Genomic DNA, 17,710 nt, shown 5'->3' on the forward strand with positions numbered 1-17,710 from the left:
GGAGAATGGAGGACAGAGGGAAATTTCAGGTCAAGTAAACCAGAGCAAAGGCCTTTCATTTTAAAAAAGCAACTTCTGCTTCTGCCCTCCCCCCTCCCCAGCTTTTCTCCCCGATTGTAACTGAGCATTGAGCCAGAGTGGGGAGGTGGGGGTGATCATTATCCCTCTTTACTTGTCAGCCTCCTTCCCCGGTCACCACCCCATACAGACTGCTAGGCCCAGCAGCTCAGCTTTGTGAACGAGGAAGAGACTTGGTGCCTTTGCCCTGCAGGACCCTTACAAGGGAGGATGGAGTGTAGGGTACTGGTTGGGTTCTGACTGGCCTCTTCCTGCTGCCTTGATTAAGGCTTCCTTCTCTGTCAGAATCTCCAGGGTCATCTTCACTTTACCCTAGAAACACCATGGGTGGTGGGAGCTGAGCTCAGATGGCAGGAGCAAGGATAGTTTTAAAGCCTCTTCCCAGGGTCCAGAAAGGGAAAGGGATTTAGCTCAGGCCCCCAGAAGTCTGTCAGAGCCAAGTGATGCGGCACAGCAGTCAGCCCTGTTCCTAGGCAATAGGCACCTTCCCCAGCTCCTACCGACAAGCGCCATTTGCCGCCATCGAGGACCTGGCAAGGCCACCAGCCGCTTACATTCTTCATCTTAAAGAGGGAGCAGTGCTTGTACTGGAGGAAGTGAGGCCACCTGGGGTCAGCATCCATCATCCTGATGGAGCATAGCTTGGCGTGCCGGGCCGGCAGGGGCATGTCAGTCAAATCCAGCTCCAGGACCCCTGAGCCCAGAGAAGTGCCGTCAGCAAAAAGGAGCTCCCTGTCCTGTGGCCACGGGCCCTGTGCCAGGCTCTCACCTAGGAAGTCATCCGCGGAGATGATGTTATTGTCCCAGATCTGGATGATGAGCCGGGCTGGGAACTTCATCAGCGTGGGGTCCAGGCTCCATACGTAGTCCTGGAGCACGGCAGGAGAGCGTATCCCCGGCCTGTCTCCTCTGAGAGGTCCTCTGGCCACTTAGCAGCCCGTCACCCAGCAGTGATGGACCGTTGAGGAGGAGGAGAAAGTCGGGGAGGGGGAGGGGGGAGCGGGGAGTGGTGCCACCCAAGGCCACATTCCAAGTGTCTTGGTGCAGCTCGAAGGCTCTGAGGGGAGGGGGAGGGGTGCAGCCCGCTCCTGGGCCTGTTACCTTCTGACTCAAGACGCACGCCTGCTCTGCTGCCAGGTAGTCCAAGGTGAAGATGAACCGCCAATTGAAGATGCCCTCCCCCGTCAGGGAGTGGTAGTGGACATCTGTCTTCTGCATGTCCTTCTCCAGCCCGAATAACCACCTGGGGCCAAAGTCCACACTCATCTGGGGTTCACTTGGATTGTCCCCACCCCTGAGCTGCAGCCCTGGGGGTAGGGCTGCCCAGTAGACGCCAGGCATGGGTGGAAACGGAGAGACGTCACGCCAAGATTAGGAGGACCCCCAGGGATGACAGAACTGGGCACGTCTGAGGGCACTCTGATGGAGCCCCGCTCCTCTCCCTCACCCTTTGACATAGATGTCGCTCATCTTCTCGGTACTTAAACTGTTTTCCTTCAGGTCCACGTGGGCAGTTTTCCAGATAATGCAGCGCAGCTCATACCTGTAGCCACTGTTCTCTGAGGCTTTGCTGAGGAATAGCTCCCCAGCTGCAACCTCGGTGAGGGAAGAGAGGCCTGGGAGGCTGCCCTCCGTGCCCACCCAAGTCATGCTGCATTTGGGGGACCACAGGGAAAGGAGGCTCCCCGGATTCCCGACAGAGGAAAAGAATCACCGTGACTCAGTGTTGGAGCCCACTGGTGCTCCGCACGCTGGGAAGGCCACACTGAGTGGTGCAGTTGCTCGGGAGATGGGTGTCACTCACCTTCTAGGCTTTCTGGGCCTAATGTTGAATGGGGGGCCAGGAGGCCCAAGCTTCTTGGGGAAGATGTCCACCCACATTTGCACCTTTCCCTAGAGTGGAGATGGATTAGCTGGCTGGGGTTGGCCAGCCCCCGTTCTCGGCATCCTGGCCTGGTGAGGGGGGGCCCTGTCTCAGCTTCTAGGTCTGCTGAGGCTGTGTTTCCAACACCGAGCGGTGGGGTATCGAGGCATCTGGGAGGTGGGATGGACTTCAGACCGGAAGTCAGCACACCGCCCATCAGCTTCCACTTGTTTCTTTTTTTGGCTGGGAGAATAGTGCAGTAAGGCTGGGAGCATACGACGGCTATAAGGCTGGGAGCATACGACGGCTACAAGGCTGATGGCTGTGGCGCACGGATGTCACGTGTAACTGGGGTCTGGAGGGTTGATGCCATTTAACAGGTCCTGCTGGACAGCCTCTCTGGATGGGGCTCCAGAATGGGATTGGGGCTGCAATTATTAGCCACCTTAGTGGCCCTGAGTAAGAGTAAACTAGGTGATCTCCAGGTCATTTTATGTTGTGGAACCACATCCTAAGGATGTCAAGCTATCCACAAAGCACAGAGGTCTAGGAAAGAAGGGATGAAGCTGGTAAGAAAAGGGGAGACAAAAGAGCTAAGAGGGTAGAACTACCAACAGTGGAAGATAGATCCCTTCAAACCATGTGACCTAGTTTTATTCTTTTGAAATTGGCCCCATTTAATGAGAAAACAGGTTTAATGAGGATGGTTTTAAAAAGTGCTCAGTAGAGAACTTTGTATCTAGAATGTGCTATCAGTTTGAGAGATTTGGAGAATAAGGTGAGCCATTCTGGTGGCTGGAGGGTAGGGGATAATTAGGGTGCCTGTGGGGATTTTTATTCCTCCTGTTTGGGGTTCCTTGCCGTGGAGAAAACACAGCCTGCACTTAACAGCCAAGCCGGGGCTGTGATGGCTGCACTCTGACCCCGGGTGCTGCCTCCCCACCCTCTCTCGGGAGAGACTAAGGCAGTGCTGGCACCGGCGGGTAAGGCACCGAAACACTTCCACAGCTGACATGGGGCCTCAGTTTCTCGTCGGTGACTTTTCCAGCTCTGAACTTCTCCATTCTAAGAGACACCACTGCGACTTCTTGCTTATTGACATGCGCAGAACATGCTTGTCTGCTTTTCATGTACATCTGTGGGTGCCCGGCCTCTCCTTCCCCTCTTGTCCAGGATGGGTGGGCTTCCCCACCTCCTGATCCAGCCCCTCCAGTCGCATACCTGGTCGATGCCCGGCTGGCTGTCGCTGTACAGTGTGCGGGTCTCCACGTGCTCAGGTACCAGTCCCTGGGTGTGCAGGAGGTACAGCGCAAGGCGTTCTTTCTTAGGTCCCAAAAAGCGAGCAGTAGGGGGCTTGAGCTCTAGATTGGAGGGGGATGGAAGGAGGGGATCACGAGGTCATTAGCCTTCCCATCTCCCACGTAGGCCCCTTCTCCACCCTCAGCCTGGGCAGTGGACTTGGTTGTCCATTACAGGAGAGAAGGGGGGGCGGCGTGCCCTCTGGCAGCTCCTGCATCCTGTAGCCCCACTTGTCGCAAAGGCCCGGCTCTGTGCTTTCTGGCGGTGTGCTGTGCTTCTCACCAAAGCTTTGCAGTCTGAATTTTTTCCCATTGTAAAACACAGAGTCATCCTCAGGGCTGAACAGAGGCGGAGGCAGTCCTTTATGTTTGGCATGGTGTTCCAAGAGCAGGCTTGGGGGCATCTGATCCCGCCACCTAAAGGGCCCTGACCTGTGGGGAAAAGGTGGGGAGATCTGAGTCCTGGAGAAGCCTCTGCTTCGAGCTGCAGGCTGACCAGTGCTGGGAGCAGGGGTGCAGACAGGTACGGGCCCTGGTTCCCCAGCCTGGGATGCAGGCGTCTTCGAGGGGAGCCGTGGGCTTACTCTTCCAGCCCCCCATGCTCCCTTGCCCTGGTTCAGGTCCACGCTTACTGGCAGTAGGATTTGGAGAGCCCACAACGAGCTCCAAAGCCAGACAGGAGTCGGTTTTCAAGGTCGATGACTGTGGTTCCAATCTTATCATCGGGTGAAAATAGGTCAAAGTCATACAGCTGGATCTCTAGGTCCTTCTCCAGGGGGATGGTGCAGCTCATTTCAAACATCCTTGGGTGAGGGTGTTGGAGACACAGAGACCGAGGACCATGTTATCTACACAGCTCCCTCTCCACCATCCCAACCACACGTGCCCGTGCTCTACCCCCTGCTGTTTGGCCCTGGTGAATTTGGAGAGCAGAGCCTGGGATGGCTCTTGTCCGCCAATAGCCATCCCTCAGTCGTGGCTGGGAGTAACTTTTGACAGGCCTGGGGTGTGGGACTCTGAGCTCCCTTCCCAGGCAAAGTGAGGGGGGAGGGGAGAGCTGGGTTGCCCATCGATGCATCTTCCATCTGTTGGACACTGTGCTAGGAACGTGGAGGCTAGAAAGGAACATGAGAGTTCTCTGCCTTCTGGAACTGCTCCCGGCACAGAGAGCGGGGATGTGGGATTGGGTGCGTTGGGGCAGCTCACACGCCAAAGATGGGGTCCAGAGTGTTGGGCTGGTACTTGTCCCGGTTGCCAAGCTTTGTCTCTCCCAGTTTCAGGATCACATAAGGGTCACACTGGGGTTCAGATAGACATGAGAGAAGGACGGGAAATGGAGAGTCAGCCCAGGTTGGTCAGGGAGGGCGGGAGTGGGGCAGAAAGGAGCCCCTTGTACCAGATGGGGCCTGTGGGAAGTTGGCAGTCTGGGTGTCAGCCTGAGGGAGCTCCAGGATGCTGGGGTGTAGGGTGAGGTGAGGGGGGTGCCCGGGCTGGGGGGCTGGGGAAGATGAGCGCTGCGGTTCAGGGCTGCTCGTTACCAGGCCATTGGTGTCTTGGGGCTGCAGGTTGACTGCTCGCACCACGTACACCCGCACCAAGCACTGCTGAGGGAAGTCCTCTTTCTTAGGCCAAGGCAGGAACTGGCGAGGGGGCTTGGGGGCTTCTGGATTCTCAGGAAAGGGGTAGACACGGAGTTGGCCCTGTGTGTGTGTTGGGGAGGGAAGGTATTGGTCTCCGGCCTGGCTCTGTAGAGCCCTCCAGGAGGTGCCCCTGGTCCAAGGTCAGGAGAGTGGGTTGTGTTGAGGGTGGCAGGGACGGAGCCCGTGAGGACGGGTAGGGGCACGTGCCGCAGAGATGCTCTACGGGGACCACGGTGTTGTTTTCCGCTGAAGGGAGGTCTCGTTCCACCCCCACCCACCCCTTGGGGTCCGCACTTGTTTTTGAAGGCTCTCGGGCCTCTGAGAGCAGCACAGGCCCGAGCTGGGACTGAGAAGCCCTCGTCCTTCCTGCGTTGGGGGAGGCCACCCTGAGTCCCTGCAGAGGTCAGTCTCTGCCCCCCACTCCCAAGACTGTCAAGCCCTCCGTACTCCATCCTCATGCCGAGCATATAGAACCAGCGCTCCTATCAGAGTCTTCCCTGCACAGAAGGGGCACAAGGTGACAGGTGCAGCTAGGCGGGGCTGGGACACGCACCTTGAACTCCCCTACCACAGGGCTGTCTAGCTTGGGCCGTTCTTGGTAGAGTTTGAAAGTCTGGCAGAAGTCCTGCAGGCCTTGGAAGGCTGGCACGGCCTCCAGCTCGCAGTCGTATACCTGTGGGAGGGCGTGTGGGACCCGGCTGGCGGGGGGAGCTGGCCAGGGCTTGAGGGGACCATTCCTAGGATCAGGGGGTTGGGGGGCCACCCAGGCCTCACCCCAGAGCATCTGCCCCGGGGTCAGCAGAGCTGCTGCTGGGGGGCAGTGGCCTGCGGCGGCATGGCCAGGAGTCTTGGGAAAAGATGAGGAAGCCACCCCCCGACTTGGTGGTTCCCCAGGGACTCGGGGCTGGGTTTGTTGGCCTCTCCCCGCAGATTTCCTCCATCCCTCAGCAGTCTCCCCTCGTAGGGGCCTGCGAACCTTCAGGGCGTGATACTCTTTGTACTTGTACTTCAGGGACTGGGGAGCATCTCCTGTGGCCCAGAGCAGCTTGCTCCACCAGTCTACTTCCTGCTCGTGTTCATCCTGGCAGGGAGGAGGAGGGGCATTTTGGCCCTGGGGGAGAAGGCACAGTGGCCTTCCTCTGCCCAGAATCATGCTGCCCCACCTCCCTGAGCTGCCTGGAGTTGTTCCTTATTCCCCGGGGCTGAGCGTACATCACCTCAGCTTGGCTGGACTTGAACCAGAACTTTTCGTAAAGGTAACCTAGGAGCTGAAAAATGATTGCGGGTGAGCAAGGCAAGGCCTGGCCGCCCAGGCCGCCCACCGCCTCTGACTTCCGAGATCAGAAGGGGCTCGAGGCCACGGCTTCCTTCCCTGGCTCCCTTGCCCTTCACAGAGGCTTTTTAATTCAGGGATCCTCAGACATGGGACTGGGGCGGAGAAGGAGGGTCAGGTTAGTTCTTGGTTCTCATTGCCCACAGCTCCACACTTAACTCTGGAAGGGCTCAGAAGTTCAGGGCCTCAAGCCCCACCCTAGGCCTCCTGAAGCTGAATCTGCTTTTGCTCAAGATGCCAAAGGATTCCTGTGCATTCAAGGTTGACAGGTGCTGCTCTAGAGCAGCCGTTCTGAACTTTGGAAACACTGGAATCATCTGGGGTGGGGGTGGGGCGTAGGTGGTTTGGGCTTGAATAAAATAATTGCTGCTCCTGGTTCCTACCCCCAGCAACTGGTCAGAAGCCATTTTGGGGGGGGCAGGCTGTGCAGCACGTGGGGTCTTAGCTCCCCGGCCAGGGATCGAACCCATCCCCCCTTCAGTGGAAGCGCGGAGTCCTAACTACTGGACCGCCAGGGAAGTCCCTCAGGATTTTTTAAACTCTCGGGCAATTCTAACACGCAGTCCAGGTTGAGATCACTGCTTTCAAGTTCTCATGAACAAGTAGGCCTCAGGCTGGGGGCGCAGATATCGGAACTCTGTTTAATCTGTACCCTCCTCAGGCACAAGGGCTGTTTCCTCTAAATGGCACGGGGCCTCCAGCGCTTTACTCACCTCCTGGTACTTCTTCACAGACAGCACTGCATGGAGAGAGCGCAGTCATGAGTCTCAGGAGAAGGGAGAAGTGGGCGGGGAGGGCCACCAACCCGGCAGGACAGCCAGGGCCTTGGCCACTCCCAGTGCCAGCTTGTTGGTGAGGTCTGGGGAGGGGCAAGGAAAAAGGGCCGTACTTGGAGGCCGTGGGGGCATGTAGTCCTCAGCCCAGGGGTCACAGAAGTAGGGCTGTAGGGAGTCAACGTTGGCCTGACCCACCACGGTCTCCTGGCCGAAGTCCTGGTGGTCCACCACCTTCAGCACCAGGGGCAGCGCGAAGGCCTCGTCTGTAGGCATGTACTGCAGCCCCAAGGAGAGGCCAGAGCGTGAGGCTTCCCACGAGCCGGGGCTGCCCCAGCCCTGGCCCAAGGCCTTCTCACCAGCGTGAGGAAGAGGGCTGACTGGGTGAAGTTGGGATTGGTCTGGAAGTCCCTGATGGGCTCTGTCTGCACGGACTCTTCCCAGCATTCCACCAGGAGCCGGGGCGAACGCACCTGCTTCATGTTCCGAAGGCCCCAGACCAGCATCTGCCAGAACAGAGAGGGAGGGTGAGGAAAGGGGCAGGCGGCCCCTCTGATGGGGTCCTGGCCTGGGAGCAGTGGGGCCTCAGGGGGCCTGCAGGGCCAGGGCACGAGGCTGGGTGAAGGCAGAGTCTGAAGGCTCACCCAGGCCTCCTGTCCTGTGAGGGATGAGTCCTCCAGGCCTGGACGCTGTCGTCGCTCCTCCACGAGGGAGGTGCCCATTAGGTATTGCCCTTCCTCTCCTGCTGCCCGTCTGGCCTCTAATCATCTCTCTCGGAGGTGACTTCCCACTGCCGGCTGCCTCCCAGGCCCGCAGCAGCTGGAGTGCCCCGGGGTTCTTGGGCACCTCTGTGCCGTCCAGCTCGTGGCTGACCTGGATCCCACAGGACTCCACGGCCAGTCAGTGAGCCAGCACCCTGGGATCTCACTCTCAATGGACAAACACTGCGTACCCCGGGAGCTGTCCACACCCTACTCATAGGGCCGCCTCAGGGCCAGAGTGGAAACCAGCCAGGTGGTCTGATCTTGGCTCCAGTGCCAGGAGGACCTGACCACCTTCCGCTCTTTGCCAGGTTTGTGGCAGGGCACGTAGGTTCTGACCTGGGGGCCTCCATGCTACTTTCAGAAGAGGTGAGAAACATCCTGGCATGTGGAGTCAGGCAGGGCCGGGCCTAAACTCTGGCGCTGCCACTGAGCCCCTGTGTCACTGTGCGTGGATGTGTTGTTTCTCAGAGCCTGAATTTCCGTTTCTGGAAGGTCGTGCCTACTTTTTGCACAGGGGCCTCATGAGGCTTACATTCGGTAGGTAATGAATGCTAAAGCCCTTTGTCTACGACGCACTGCAGAGGTTTGCATTAAAATACTTTGAAATGTTCTATCAGAACTTCATTTCTCTCCTGTCTCCCTCCATCTCTCACATGGTATCTTCTCGGGGTCCAAGCTTTGGAGCAGGTAGGCAGAAGGCCCAAGAGGGTCAGCAGAGAGCGCGCCGTGGGGCTCGACTGCTCTGGGGGTGGCTTGCGCCCTGCCCACCCGCCCTGCTCCACGTTTCATCACCTCAATAGCCATTTTCCTTAGCGTGGGCTGGATGCTCTTGGGGAGGATGTAGATCCCATTCTTCCAGGGAACACTTAAGATTGGCAGCTGCTGTCTGAGACTCTGAAGGGATGAGGTGGGAGAGCAGGGAGCCTGAGGCCCTGTTGGGCTGGTCCTACCGTCCCCCACGCCCCCACGCAAGCAGGACCCTAAGAGGCTCAACTGTGGCGGCCCCGGAGCCCTGTGGGCAGAAGCTGGCAGGGGAGTTAGGGAGAGGTTGGGCAGGCCGGCACCTCCCAGCCCAGTGTTCTGGTTCCTGGGCCCCAGGACTTTGCTGAGGGGCTGCGGTTGGGGGCCGCTGGCAGGGGAGTGGGGCAGCGTGAGGGCGCTGAGTACCATGCTCCCGGCCGGGCCCTCTTTCCCAGCACCTCAGTCTCGAGGATCAGCTCACAGGACGCCAAGATCTCGCCCTCTTCCTCCTCCAACCCTTTTACAAGGGGGTGCCACCTCATGGGGGGCAGGATCCGGTTTTGGACATCCAGCCAGACCACCGGTGACCACATGCTCCGTCCCCACAAGCTCTCATTGCCCTGGAGGGAAGGGGAAGTTCACAAAACATGGAGGCCAGGCTGGCAGGGGTCTGGCTCCTCCTGGGATTCTGACCACTCTAGGATCAATGCGACGTGCTCTGCGAATCAGGTCCCGCTGGAGCACTTTCTGAATATTCTCCTCTAAAATAAAAGCTCCTCACAGAATTCCCTGGCCGTCCAGTGGTTAGGACTCCACCCTTCCACTGCAGGGGGCACAGGTTCGATCCCTGGTCGGGGAACTAAGATCCGGCATGCCGCATGGCACGGCCAAAAAAATACATTAAAAACTTCTCAGAGCTCTGCCCAGCCCAGCCCACCTTACCTGGGGGTCCCGCTGCCACAGTTCCAACACCACAAATGGCGGGCTCTCTTTGGTGTCCTGGGGGTTCTCGTACAGAAGAAGGTGCTGGAAGATGAGCGTCTGGGCCCACGTAGGGGCTGCAGAGCTCTTCAGGGTCTGGGTACACTGGCTGTGGTTCAAGAAGACCAACCGAATGAAGGGCGCTGCGGGTGGAAGGAGAGCTGTGCCTTTGGGCTGCCGAGTGAGGCTCTCCTCTCTTCTGGCTGCTGCCGCCACTGGACTGGGTACCTGGGGAGGCTCAGGCCAGACAGCCACAGCCACTCCAGCTCCCCAGAAGGCCACCTCAGTGTAAGCCACAGAGTGCATGGGCTTATAGCTAGAGCCCCCTTATACCATCATGGTTGGGGCCTAGCCGTCACAGACGCAGAGGGCCCGGCGGCTCCTCTGGAGGGGTTCTGGGGACCAGGCTACACGTAGCTGCCCTTCTACAGCATCAGCAAGTGGCCTTGGCATCAAGGAACATCACATGGCCCTCTCGATGAGGGTGCTGATGCCCAGTGGACGCAGCTCCCAGCAGACACCCACTGCCCTGGCTCAGACCCTCGTCCAACAGTCTGGCTCCCAACAAACAGGGCCACTGCCAGCCCAGGGCAGGAGCACGTGACTCACCTGAAACCTCCCATGGGGCCTCCACACAGGGCTAGAAATTGCCACACCTCCTCCCCACCCCTCATCTTCTGTCCCTCACAAGGGACAAGTGGTTCCCAAGCGTGTCATCCTCTCTCTTGCCTTTGTGTCTCATCCTCCCTCTTCCTTGTCAAGGCCCAGCAAACTCCTCCTCCCCCTTCAAGGCTCAGCTAAGTGGCCTCCAGTGGGATGAAGCCTCCCCGTCTTGATTCCACAGTGTTGGGGACACACCACAAGAGCGGTCCTGCCTTGTATTCCTTGTTCTTGTGTCTTTTCCCCAAACCAGGGCCATGAGCTGCTGGGGGCAGGGGTCTGCATGTGTGTCACCCCCTCCTCGCCACATCCTTTGTACTGCTGGGTGGCCACATGGAGGGGCTGGGGGAGAAGAGGTGCCCACGCCTACCCTGGAATGTCTGGATGTGGTTGGACATCAGGTTCCGGGCCTGGTAGATGTAGCAGAAGAGCTGGTAGTAGTGGGGCTCTGGGTAAGAGAGGAGCCGTGTCCGCCACCCGCCCCCAGGATCCCCACCCCATGCCCCCTGCTCCCTGCCCTCGGGTGCTGGGTGTCTCTGGGGCCACCCAAGCCGACTCTCAATTGAATGCTCACTGTTGAAGATGCAGTAGATGAAGGGCAGGTTGGGTGGTTGGGTGATCTCTGGGGGAGCCCTCCAGGAGCTCCTGATTCTGTCCAGTCTCCATGTCGACGACACCATGTCCGCTTCCCTCTTAGCTTGCTGTTTCATATTTAGACTCTGTGCCCAGGACAGACTCCCTGAGGCTCATAGGTGCCTTTCCTGTTTCCCCCAGCCCAGGCCCAGGTCACCCTTCTCCCCATTCAAAGCCTGAGGATGTGGCTCCGGGGCCCAGGTCCCCCCACCTGCAGTGGTCAGTGCATCTGGCCACATGGGGTGTCTCCGTCTGCCTGGCGCACCGGGGGGCCCTGGCTCCGGAGGTAGGGTTGCAGGGAGGAGACACCTAGCCCACTGGGGCTTTACCAAGGATCCCTCCAGGAGGAATATGGGCGCAATGCCCTTGACCTTGTTGGGGGCCAGCCTGCGGTGCCAGCGGCGGCGGCGGAACCGGCTCTGGGACTGAGGGTGCAGGTGGAACTTGGAGCCGAAGACGCCGTACTCCCAGCCCTCCTCGTCCTCAGCCAGGCTGGGGTGGTGCTGCGGGGAGAGCAGAGTCGCCCTCTCACCCGGCCCAGGGTGGGTCCCACGGGTCCCACCCATGGTCCCGCCAGGTCCCTGACCAGGCGGCCCCTCACCAGCTGCAGGAAGGACAGGGTCTCCTGCTCGTGGCTCAGCCTCCCGTGGTCCCGGTAGCGCACGCGCGCCCAGCGCCGGCGGCGGCAGGAGTAGTAGGTCTTCTCCACCGAGTTCCAGACCTGGGGCAGCCCCGAGGGCGGGATGCCCACTCCGTACTCCCAGCCTGAGGGGCCAGGACACAGCCCGTGGGTGCCCAGGGGCCCACAGGCTCGGGGGCTCGGACAGGCCCGAGAGATAAACCCCGGAGGGGCAGGCCAAGGGGGCAGTGCTGTCCCTCACGTCCAGGTCTCTCTGGCCACAAAGGAAGGTGTGGTCACACTGCGTCACCCGGGTGGCCTGGGCTCCACTGCCCATCTTACAGACAAGGAAGGTGGGGCTCACAGGCGTCCTGGGACCCGCACAAGGTCACACAGCCCGTGAGTAGCAGAGGCTGCATCTTGAGCCCAGGTCTTCCGACTCCCAGCCCACCGCCCCTTCCCTGGAGCCACCTGGGGTGAACCAGGCTCTGGACGCGACCCCAGTTCACGTGCTCGGGAGGCGCTTAGCACCTGCCCTGTCTCAAAGCTGGGGCCCACGTCTGTGGCAAGGGTGGAGGCCCCGCTCTCTGGAGACTGAGGACCCCCAGGAACGCAGGCCTACCCAACCCGACAGCTTGGCCACTTGCAGTTCCAGGCCCTGCCACCCTTAGCCGCTGCCCGGAGGACTGACCCTCATTGTCCACCGCGTGGTTCAGCTCCACAGCCCAGTTCTTCTTCGCGTGCCAGCCTTGGGGGCACTTCACATTCTCCCGGGCCTCCACGGGTTCTCCGTTCTGTGGGTGGACGGAGAGGGCGGGCCAAGGGCCGTCTTGCTCGCTTACTACGGCTATCGTGGCCTCCAGCCCCCAGGAGCAGACCGCGCTTGTTATGTCTGATGCCACCCACGTGTTCACTTAATACGCTTTTACTGGCTTGCCTTTCCAAACCGTACGTGTCTTTTTTAAAGGAAACTTTATATAAACACTGTCAGTGGAACCACTCACCATAAATAGGAAACAACCGTACGAATGACTGTGAAAGCAAAATAGTGTGACTGAATCTCAGCTGGACGCTGCTGCCTGCCCAAGGCGGCTCTCGGGAAGGGGAGACCAGTGTGCGTGACAGATGGGTTAAATCTCAATGTCCAATCAGTGGCCACCAGCCTCCTGGGGCTCCTTAAATTTAAGTTCGTTAAAAATGAAACAAAATTCGGGAACTCCCCTGTGGTCCAGTGGTTAGGGCTCCGCGCTTCCACGGCTGGAGGCCCAGGTTCGATCCCTGGTCAGGGAACTAAGATCCCGCATGCCGCGCGGTGTGGCCAGAAAAAAAGAAACAAAATTCAAAGTTCAGTTCCTTACTGAACTTTGAATTCTGGGTAAAAACACCACCTTCGAAAGAGGGAAGGAAAGGTGCCCACTCTGTCGTTCTTCCGGTCCCATTTAGGGGACTTCTCCCCACCACCTTGGGATACAAACCCCATCGGTGCTCACCCAAGGTCACACCAGGGAGCAGGGCTCAGATAGTAACGCCTGACCCAGTGCTCTTTCCACTCAGACACCCCAGCTTCCAAGGTGCCCCCCTGGTTGAATCGCTTGCCCCCCCGCGCCCCCTGCTCACCGCGTCTGTGTTGGGGATGGCGGCAGGCACCCAGGCCCCCGTGGCGTCCCGGTGCTGGTTCTCGTACACCTCCTCCAGCACCTGGCTCTTGTTGATGTCTGTGTCCAGGAGGAGCCTGGGGGCAGGGAGACCCCAAGTTCCCAGCATATCTCCCTCAGCTTACAGGCCCCTGGCGCCCTCCTCTGTTGGCTGAGCGCTCCCGTACCTGGCAGCCCCACCTGCTCTGGGCAAGGCTGGGCAGCGGGGCCTGGCATTCAGGGTAGGGTGGCGGGCAGGGCCCCCTGTCCTATGCGCCCCAGCCCCCGGGACCAGGCTGCAGTGGCTGTGTGCCCGCCCCTCTGGGCTGCTGCCTACTGGCCCTCCTGGGTAAAAAGAAGTGCCAGCTCCGGTGCTGCCTGTCCGGGGGCACACAGGCTCCGGGTCACGCATCCCAGCCTTACCTCCGCTGAGGCTCCGCTGTCCACGGCCCCTGCCAGTGCCATCCATGGGGCTCCTTGAAATCTTCCCTGGGGAGGGCCTTGTGCCCCATGACGTCCGAGAAGCTGGGGCAGTGCTGCAGCCACTGCTGTCCCCACTGGTCCTTATACTTGGCCTGGTTCTCGTACTGGGGGAGGGGAGTCCATCAGTGCCTGCTGCCCCCCCCCCCAGCATACCCAGCACCGGCCTCCTCCTGGGGGCAGGAGCTGCGTTGTCACTTGTAATGGGACAGCACTGCCCCCGCTGTCAATCAGCACAGGCAGCTGCCACTCATCAAGTGCTCACTGTGGCTGGGCCCATGCCAAGGGCATTACATGGACTATCCCCTTTCATCCGCACACTCCCATTTCACAGGTGAGGAGACTGAGGCTCAAAGGTCACCTCTACCCCAGGCAGCTCAGCTCTCGAGGAGTGGAGTGGGGTAGATGCCCGTGTTAGAGCCTGGTGGCGCCTGCGATGTGACCTGTCCGCCCCGTGTCACTGCTGACCCTGGGGAGCCTGGTCCTGCTCCACCACTGCCACGTCTTTGCTGCCTCTGGACCTTTCTTCCACATTCCCCTTCTGGGCACACAGCCCCTGCTCCCTACACTCATCCTAAATCCCTCTCTGTCTCAGCACCTCCAAGTTCTACAATCTATCCACAACATGCAACTTAGGAACCATGAAAACGTTTTGACAAAGTAAGTTAGAAAGCCCGAAACTCAAAACTTATTTCTCTTCTGTTCTCAGGACCTTCTCCTGAGCCATGTTCTCCCCCTCCTCTGATCACAGAGCAGCCTCTGGCCGGCTGCTCACCCACCTCCTGGGTTTACGGTTCTAAGGGAAGATGCCTCATTTCCGGCTCCTCTGACTGTCCCAGGCCTCCCCCTCCCCGGGACCACCAGGCTGGCCTGCAGGACCCAGCTGGGGTCGGCAGGGGTCCTGGGCTGTCACGCTGATGATGGACGAGACCCCCTGCAAGCAGTCGGAGCCTTGCTCACATCACATACCCTGAACTAATTGGGAGAAACTCCCAATAAACCTCCATCTGGGTGAGAGTGACCAGCCCCAGGGGACCATTCAGCTGCCCTCCTGTCACCACAGCCTGTGGCTTGTCAACAGGGGACCTCTTTAGTTTCTGCCACCTCTCTCAAGCCCCTTTCACGGTTCTCAGATTCTGCCAGTGATGTTCTTCTCCACCTTCGGAGCTGGGCTGTTGCCGGGTCACCCTCCCGCCGGCCCCACCCGGGGCCCTGCTCACCGTCTCCGCGGACACGACCACTTCGCCCTGGCGGAGCAGCTGCAGATCCTTGCTGTCTGTCACGTTGCCGAGCCACATGCAGACCCGGAGCTGGGCCGGGAGCGTGTCCTTCTTTCCTTCACCCTCTGGGTACTGAGTCAGAGGCAGGTCAACAACCACGGGGGTGCGGGTCCCCCAGGGGCAGGGGTGCGGGTGAGGGAGGGGCACACACACGGCTGCCCCTTCACCCCGAGCCCTGGGAGCAGGGGCCTCACCCTGAGCTGGGTGATGGGCATAACAGAGGCTGGTACGGGTTGCGGGGGGAGAGGGTCAGTGCCGCTGGGGAACCTGGGAATGCTCCAGGGAGGAGTGGTGCTGATGGTGCCATTGACAATGATGCTTGCTATGCGCCAGGCAACGTGCTAAGTGCTCTGATCCTCGCACACCACCACAGGGCGGGCATCATTATCGCCAGGCCCATTTCACAGAGGAGCAGGCTGAGGCCAGACACGGTCGGGAGTTGGCTCCGGCTCACACAAGCCAGTGAGTGGTAGAGCCAGGATTCAAGTCTCAGTGATCCTTGCAGGACGAGAAGGACTCACGTGGGCCCTTCCACCGTGGCGGAAAGGGCAGTGGGGAGCCAGGGACGTCTCCGAGACGGAGGCAGTGTCCCCCACCTGCCTCCCAGGGGGAGGGCTGGAAGCACAGGGCCGTCTTCAGGGCAGGGGACATGTGGTCAGTCAGCTTTATTTATGGATTGTGTCTGATATGAGGGGCTGGCGCCCAAACCTTATAGGTATTAAATATGCAGATAGCAGCCAATCGTGGTCCAGGGGAGAGGACAGGGACAGGACCAAGTGAGGCATCACTTGGATGACGGAGGGGACAAATTTGAGGAATATTTATGGGGGGCATGGACTTGGTGTCGGCCACATGCTGATGGTCCCAGGCCCCCGCCTTCCTCTGGAGAACTGTTTAAACCCCATTTCACCTGGTAAAGGGCCTGGCAGAGAGGAAGTGGGCACGCCCTTGGGAGGCTCATGGGGGCTGCCCGGGGTTGGGGGGGGGGGTGGTCAGGGCTTCTCCCTTGGGATGTCCTGGGCCCTCTCCTCCCCTGAGGACCCCTGGCCTCCCCACCTGCAGGAAGAGGGTCTGTGTCTTCCCACAGAACCTGCCGGAGTGCCGGGCCCCGGTCGGGGAGAACAGGATGGTGTGGGCGGGCACCTGTGCATAGGCCACTCGCTGCTCCCGGGACATCAGCCAGATCATCACGTCCGGGAGGTTCATCTGGGGCTGCCGGGCGGGAGGGCGTCAGGCCCACGTGGCCGGCTCCAAGGCCCGCTCCCGGCCAGAGTGTCCAACACCCACCTCGGGGAGCACGGCGTTGAGGCGGTACAGCCAGCCCTCCGCGGTGGCCACCATGTCCCTGGGCTGGGCTTCCTTGGCCTTCTGGACCAGCTGCTGCAGAAGGAGGCTGCGGAGCTGCCACCTCTTCATGTCCAGGTCGGTTGCTTTGGGCTGATCAGCCATGCAGGGCAGTGGGCGCCTGTGGCCAGGACCGGGAAGGCGGGGCTGAGTCTCTGTCCACGTCACTTGCTCACCATCCCGCCCGGCCTCAGGGCCCTTCCTAGACCCAAGATCCTGCCCCACGCCTGCTGACCTGGCCCGGGGAGCCCTGCCCACCCTCCTTAGGAAGCCCCCTCACAGCGGTCCTGGCCCCGGGTCCTCATCCTTCCCCTTCGCATCCTCCCAGCCCCTGCAGTGTGCCAGGCCCGTGCTCAGCACCTCCTCATGGACAGAGGTGTGAGCTGTGAGACAGGGACCAACCAAACCCGGGCGGGAAGGGGAAGGATCCAAGTGGGCTGCCGGGCCAGGAGGAGCCTTACAATGGCCCTTCCAGAACAGGCAGAACCCTGAAGAGGGCCTTGTGGATAGAAGGAGCGGCAGGGGAAAAGGTACGGGCCGGGACCGTGCAGGGCTTGTCTGGACAACGGGGAGGCTGGTTTGGTGGGAGCACCAGGCATGGGTGTGTGGGGAACAGTGATGGGTGGGGAGGTCAGGGCCATTTTGGGGATCCCTGAATGGGAGAGAGGCAGCTCTGCGGTTTGGGGAGAGATCTGCGCAGAGCTCGTATTTCCTGCGGAGGCAGGGGTGCGGAAGGGTGGCGGTGAGGGCTGTTCTGTAGGGTCCTGTCTGCACCCCAGAGCCTGTGTGAGCCTGATCTGGCTCAGCCCCAGCCCCGGGTGAGGTGCCCGCCGACCCTACTTGCAGTCCTCCATCAGCTCCCTCAGCAGTTTCTCCCACTGGGGGAGCAGAGCCGGGTCCCTCGGATTCCTCATGGATTTCAGGGTGTCCAGATTAGCTTTCTGCCCAGCAGGAGAGAAGCGGCAAGTGAGCATGGGGCTCCCTCAGGACAGGCTGCAGGGCCGATTGGCCCAAGATGGTTTCAGCCAGGACCTGGGGACATTTGAGGGGTAACCTGGGGATGTCAGTCCAAAGCTGTCACACGCCCTTGCAAGGCTAGGATTCCAACCCACCCTCCCAATGGGTGGCGGGACGGAACCAGGACGGGGTGGGACCGTGAAGAGGTTACAGGGCCCTGACGCTGGGCTCCCCTTCTATCGGTGCGAGAAAGTCATATTTGAAGCGGAGGCACCGGGTGGCTCTCCTGCCTAAAACTGCTTTGCGGCTTCCTTCCTTAACAGCCACGAAGACCTTTTGTGATCTGACCCTTCCCAGCTTCCCTGGCCTTATTTCCACCTCACCTCCAGGCCCCCACCACCCCCGAAATTCCTATCACCATGGCTCTGCCCGTCGTTCCCTTCTCTGCACCCCACCACTGCCCCCAGCAAGACTCTGCTCCAATGTCATCTCCTTTTTGAACACCTCCTCTGACTCTCCTCTCTTCATGTCCCCCACCCCAATCTCTCTGCCCCTATGGTTCTCCTGCTTCTCCACCGCAGCCCTACTGCACTGCGTACCGCCTATTTGCATATCCGACTTCCCTGCTGGC

General features: G+C 60.1%; 1 protein-coding gene across 1 annotated transcript in view; it reads right to left on the reverse strand.

Annotated features, from left to right (window-relative positions):
* Positions 1-17,710, reverse strand: part of FER1L5 (fer-1 like family member 5) — a 341,943-nt gene that overhangs the window by 1,499 nt on the left and 322,734 nt on the right. The window contains exons 22-51 of the mRNA XM_082356503.1: positions 16,963-17,063; positions 16,066-16,243; positions 15,835-15,990; positions 14,719-14,850; positions 13,442-13,605; positions 13,002-13,116; positions 12,076-12,178; positions 11,367-11,530; positions 10,889-11,259; positions 10,503-10,645; positions 9,434-9,615; positions 8,935-9,111; positions 8,543-8,632; positions 7,346-7,492; positions 7,103-7,265; positions 6,927-6,952; positions 6,098-6,148; positions 5,857-5,961; positions 5,434-5,553; positions 4,779-4,940; positions 4,447-4,538; positions 3,873-4,043; positions 3,524-3,672; positions 3,164-3,303; positions 1,883-1,971; positions 1,526-1,621; positions 1,180-1,321; positions 848-947; positions 579-772; positions 281-390 (exon numbers count right to left, since the gene is read on the reverse strand). Of these exons, the coding sequence (XP_082212629.1) occupies positions 281-390; positions 579-772; positions 848-947; positions 1,180-1,321; positions 1,526-1,621; positions 1,883-1,971; positions 3,164-3,303; positions 3,524-3,672; positions 3,873-4,043; positions 4,447-4,538; positions 4,779-4,940; positions 5,434-5,553; positions 5,857-5,961; positions 6,098-6,148; positions 6,927-6,952; positions 7,103-7,265; positions 7,346-7,492; positions 8,543-8,632; positions 8,935-9,111; positions 9,434-9,615; positions 10,503-10,645; positions 10,889-11,259; positions 11,367-11,530; positions 12,076-12,178; positions 13,002-13,116; positions 13,442-13,605; positions 14,719-14,850; positions 15,835-15,990; positions 16,066-16,243; positions 16,963-17,063 (4,133 nt within the window). The remainder of the gene's footprint in view (positions 1-280; positions 391-578; positions 773-847; positions 948-1,179; positions 1,322-1,525; positions 1,622-1,882; positions 1,972-3,163; positions 3,304-3,523; positions 3,673-3,872; positions 4,044-4,446; positions 4,539-4,778; positions 4,941-5,433; positions 5,554-5,856; positions 5,962-6,097; positions 6,149-6,926; positions 6,953-7,102; positions 7,266-7,345; positions 7,493-8,542; positions 8,633-8,934; positions 9,112-9,433; positions 9,616-10,502; positions 10,646-10,888; positions 11,260-11,366; positions 11,531-12,075; positions 12,179-13,001; positions 13,117-13,441; positions 13,606-14,718; positions 14,851-15,834; positions 15,991-16,065; positions 16,244-16,962; positions 17,064-17,710) is intronic.

This window comes from Balaenoptera borealis (assembly GCF_965194805.1).
Source record: "Balaenoptera borealis genome assembly, chromosome: 15".
NCBI classification, from domain to species: domain Eukaryota; kingdom Metazoa; phylum Chordata; class Mammalia; order Artiodactyla; family Balaenopteridae; genus Balaenoptera; species Balaenoptera borealis.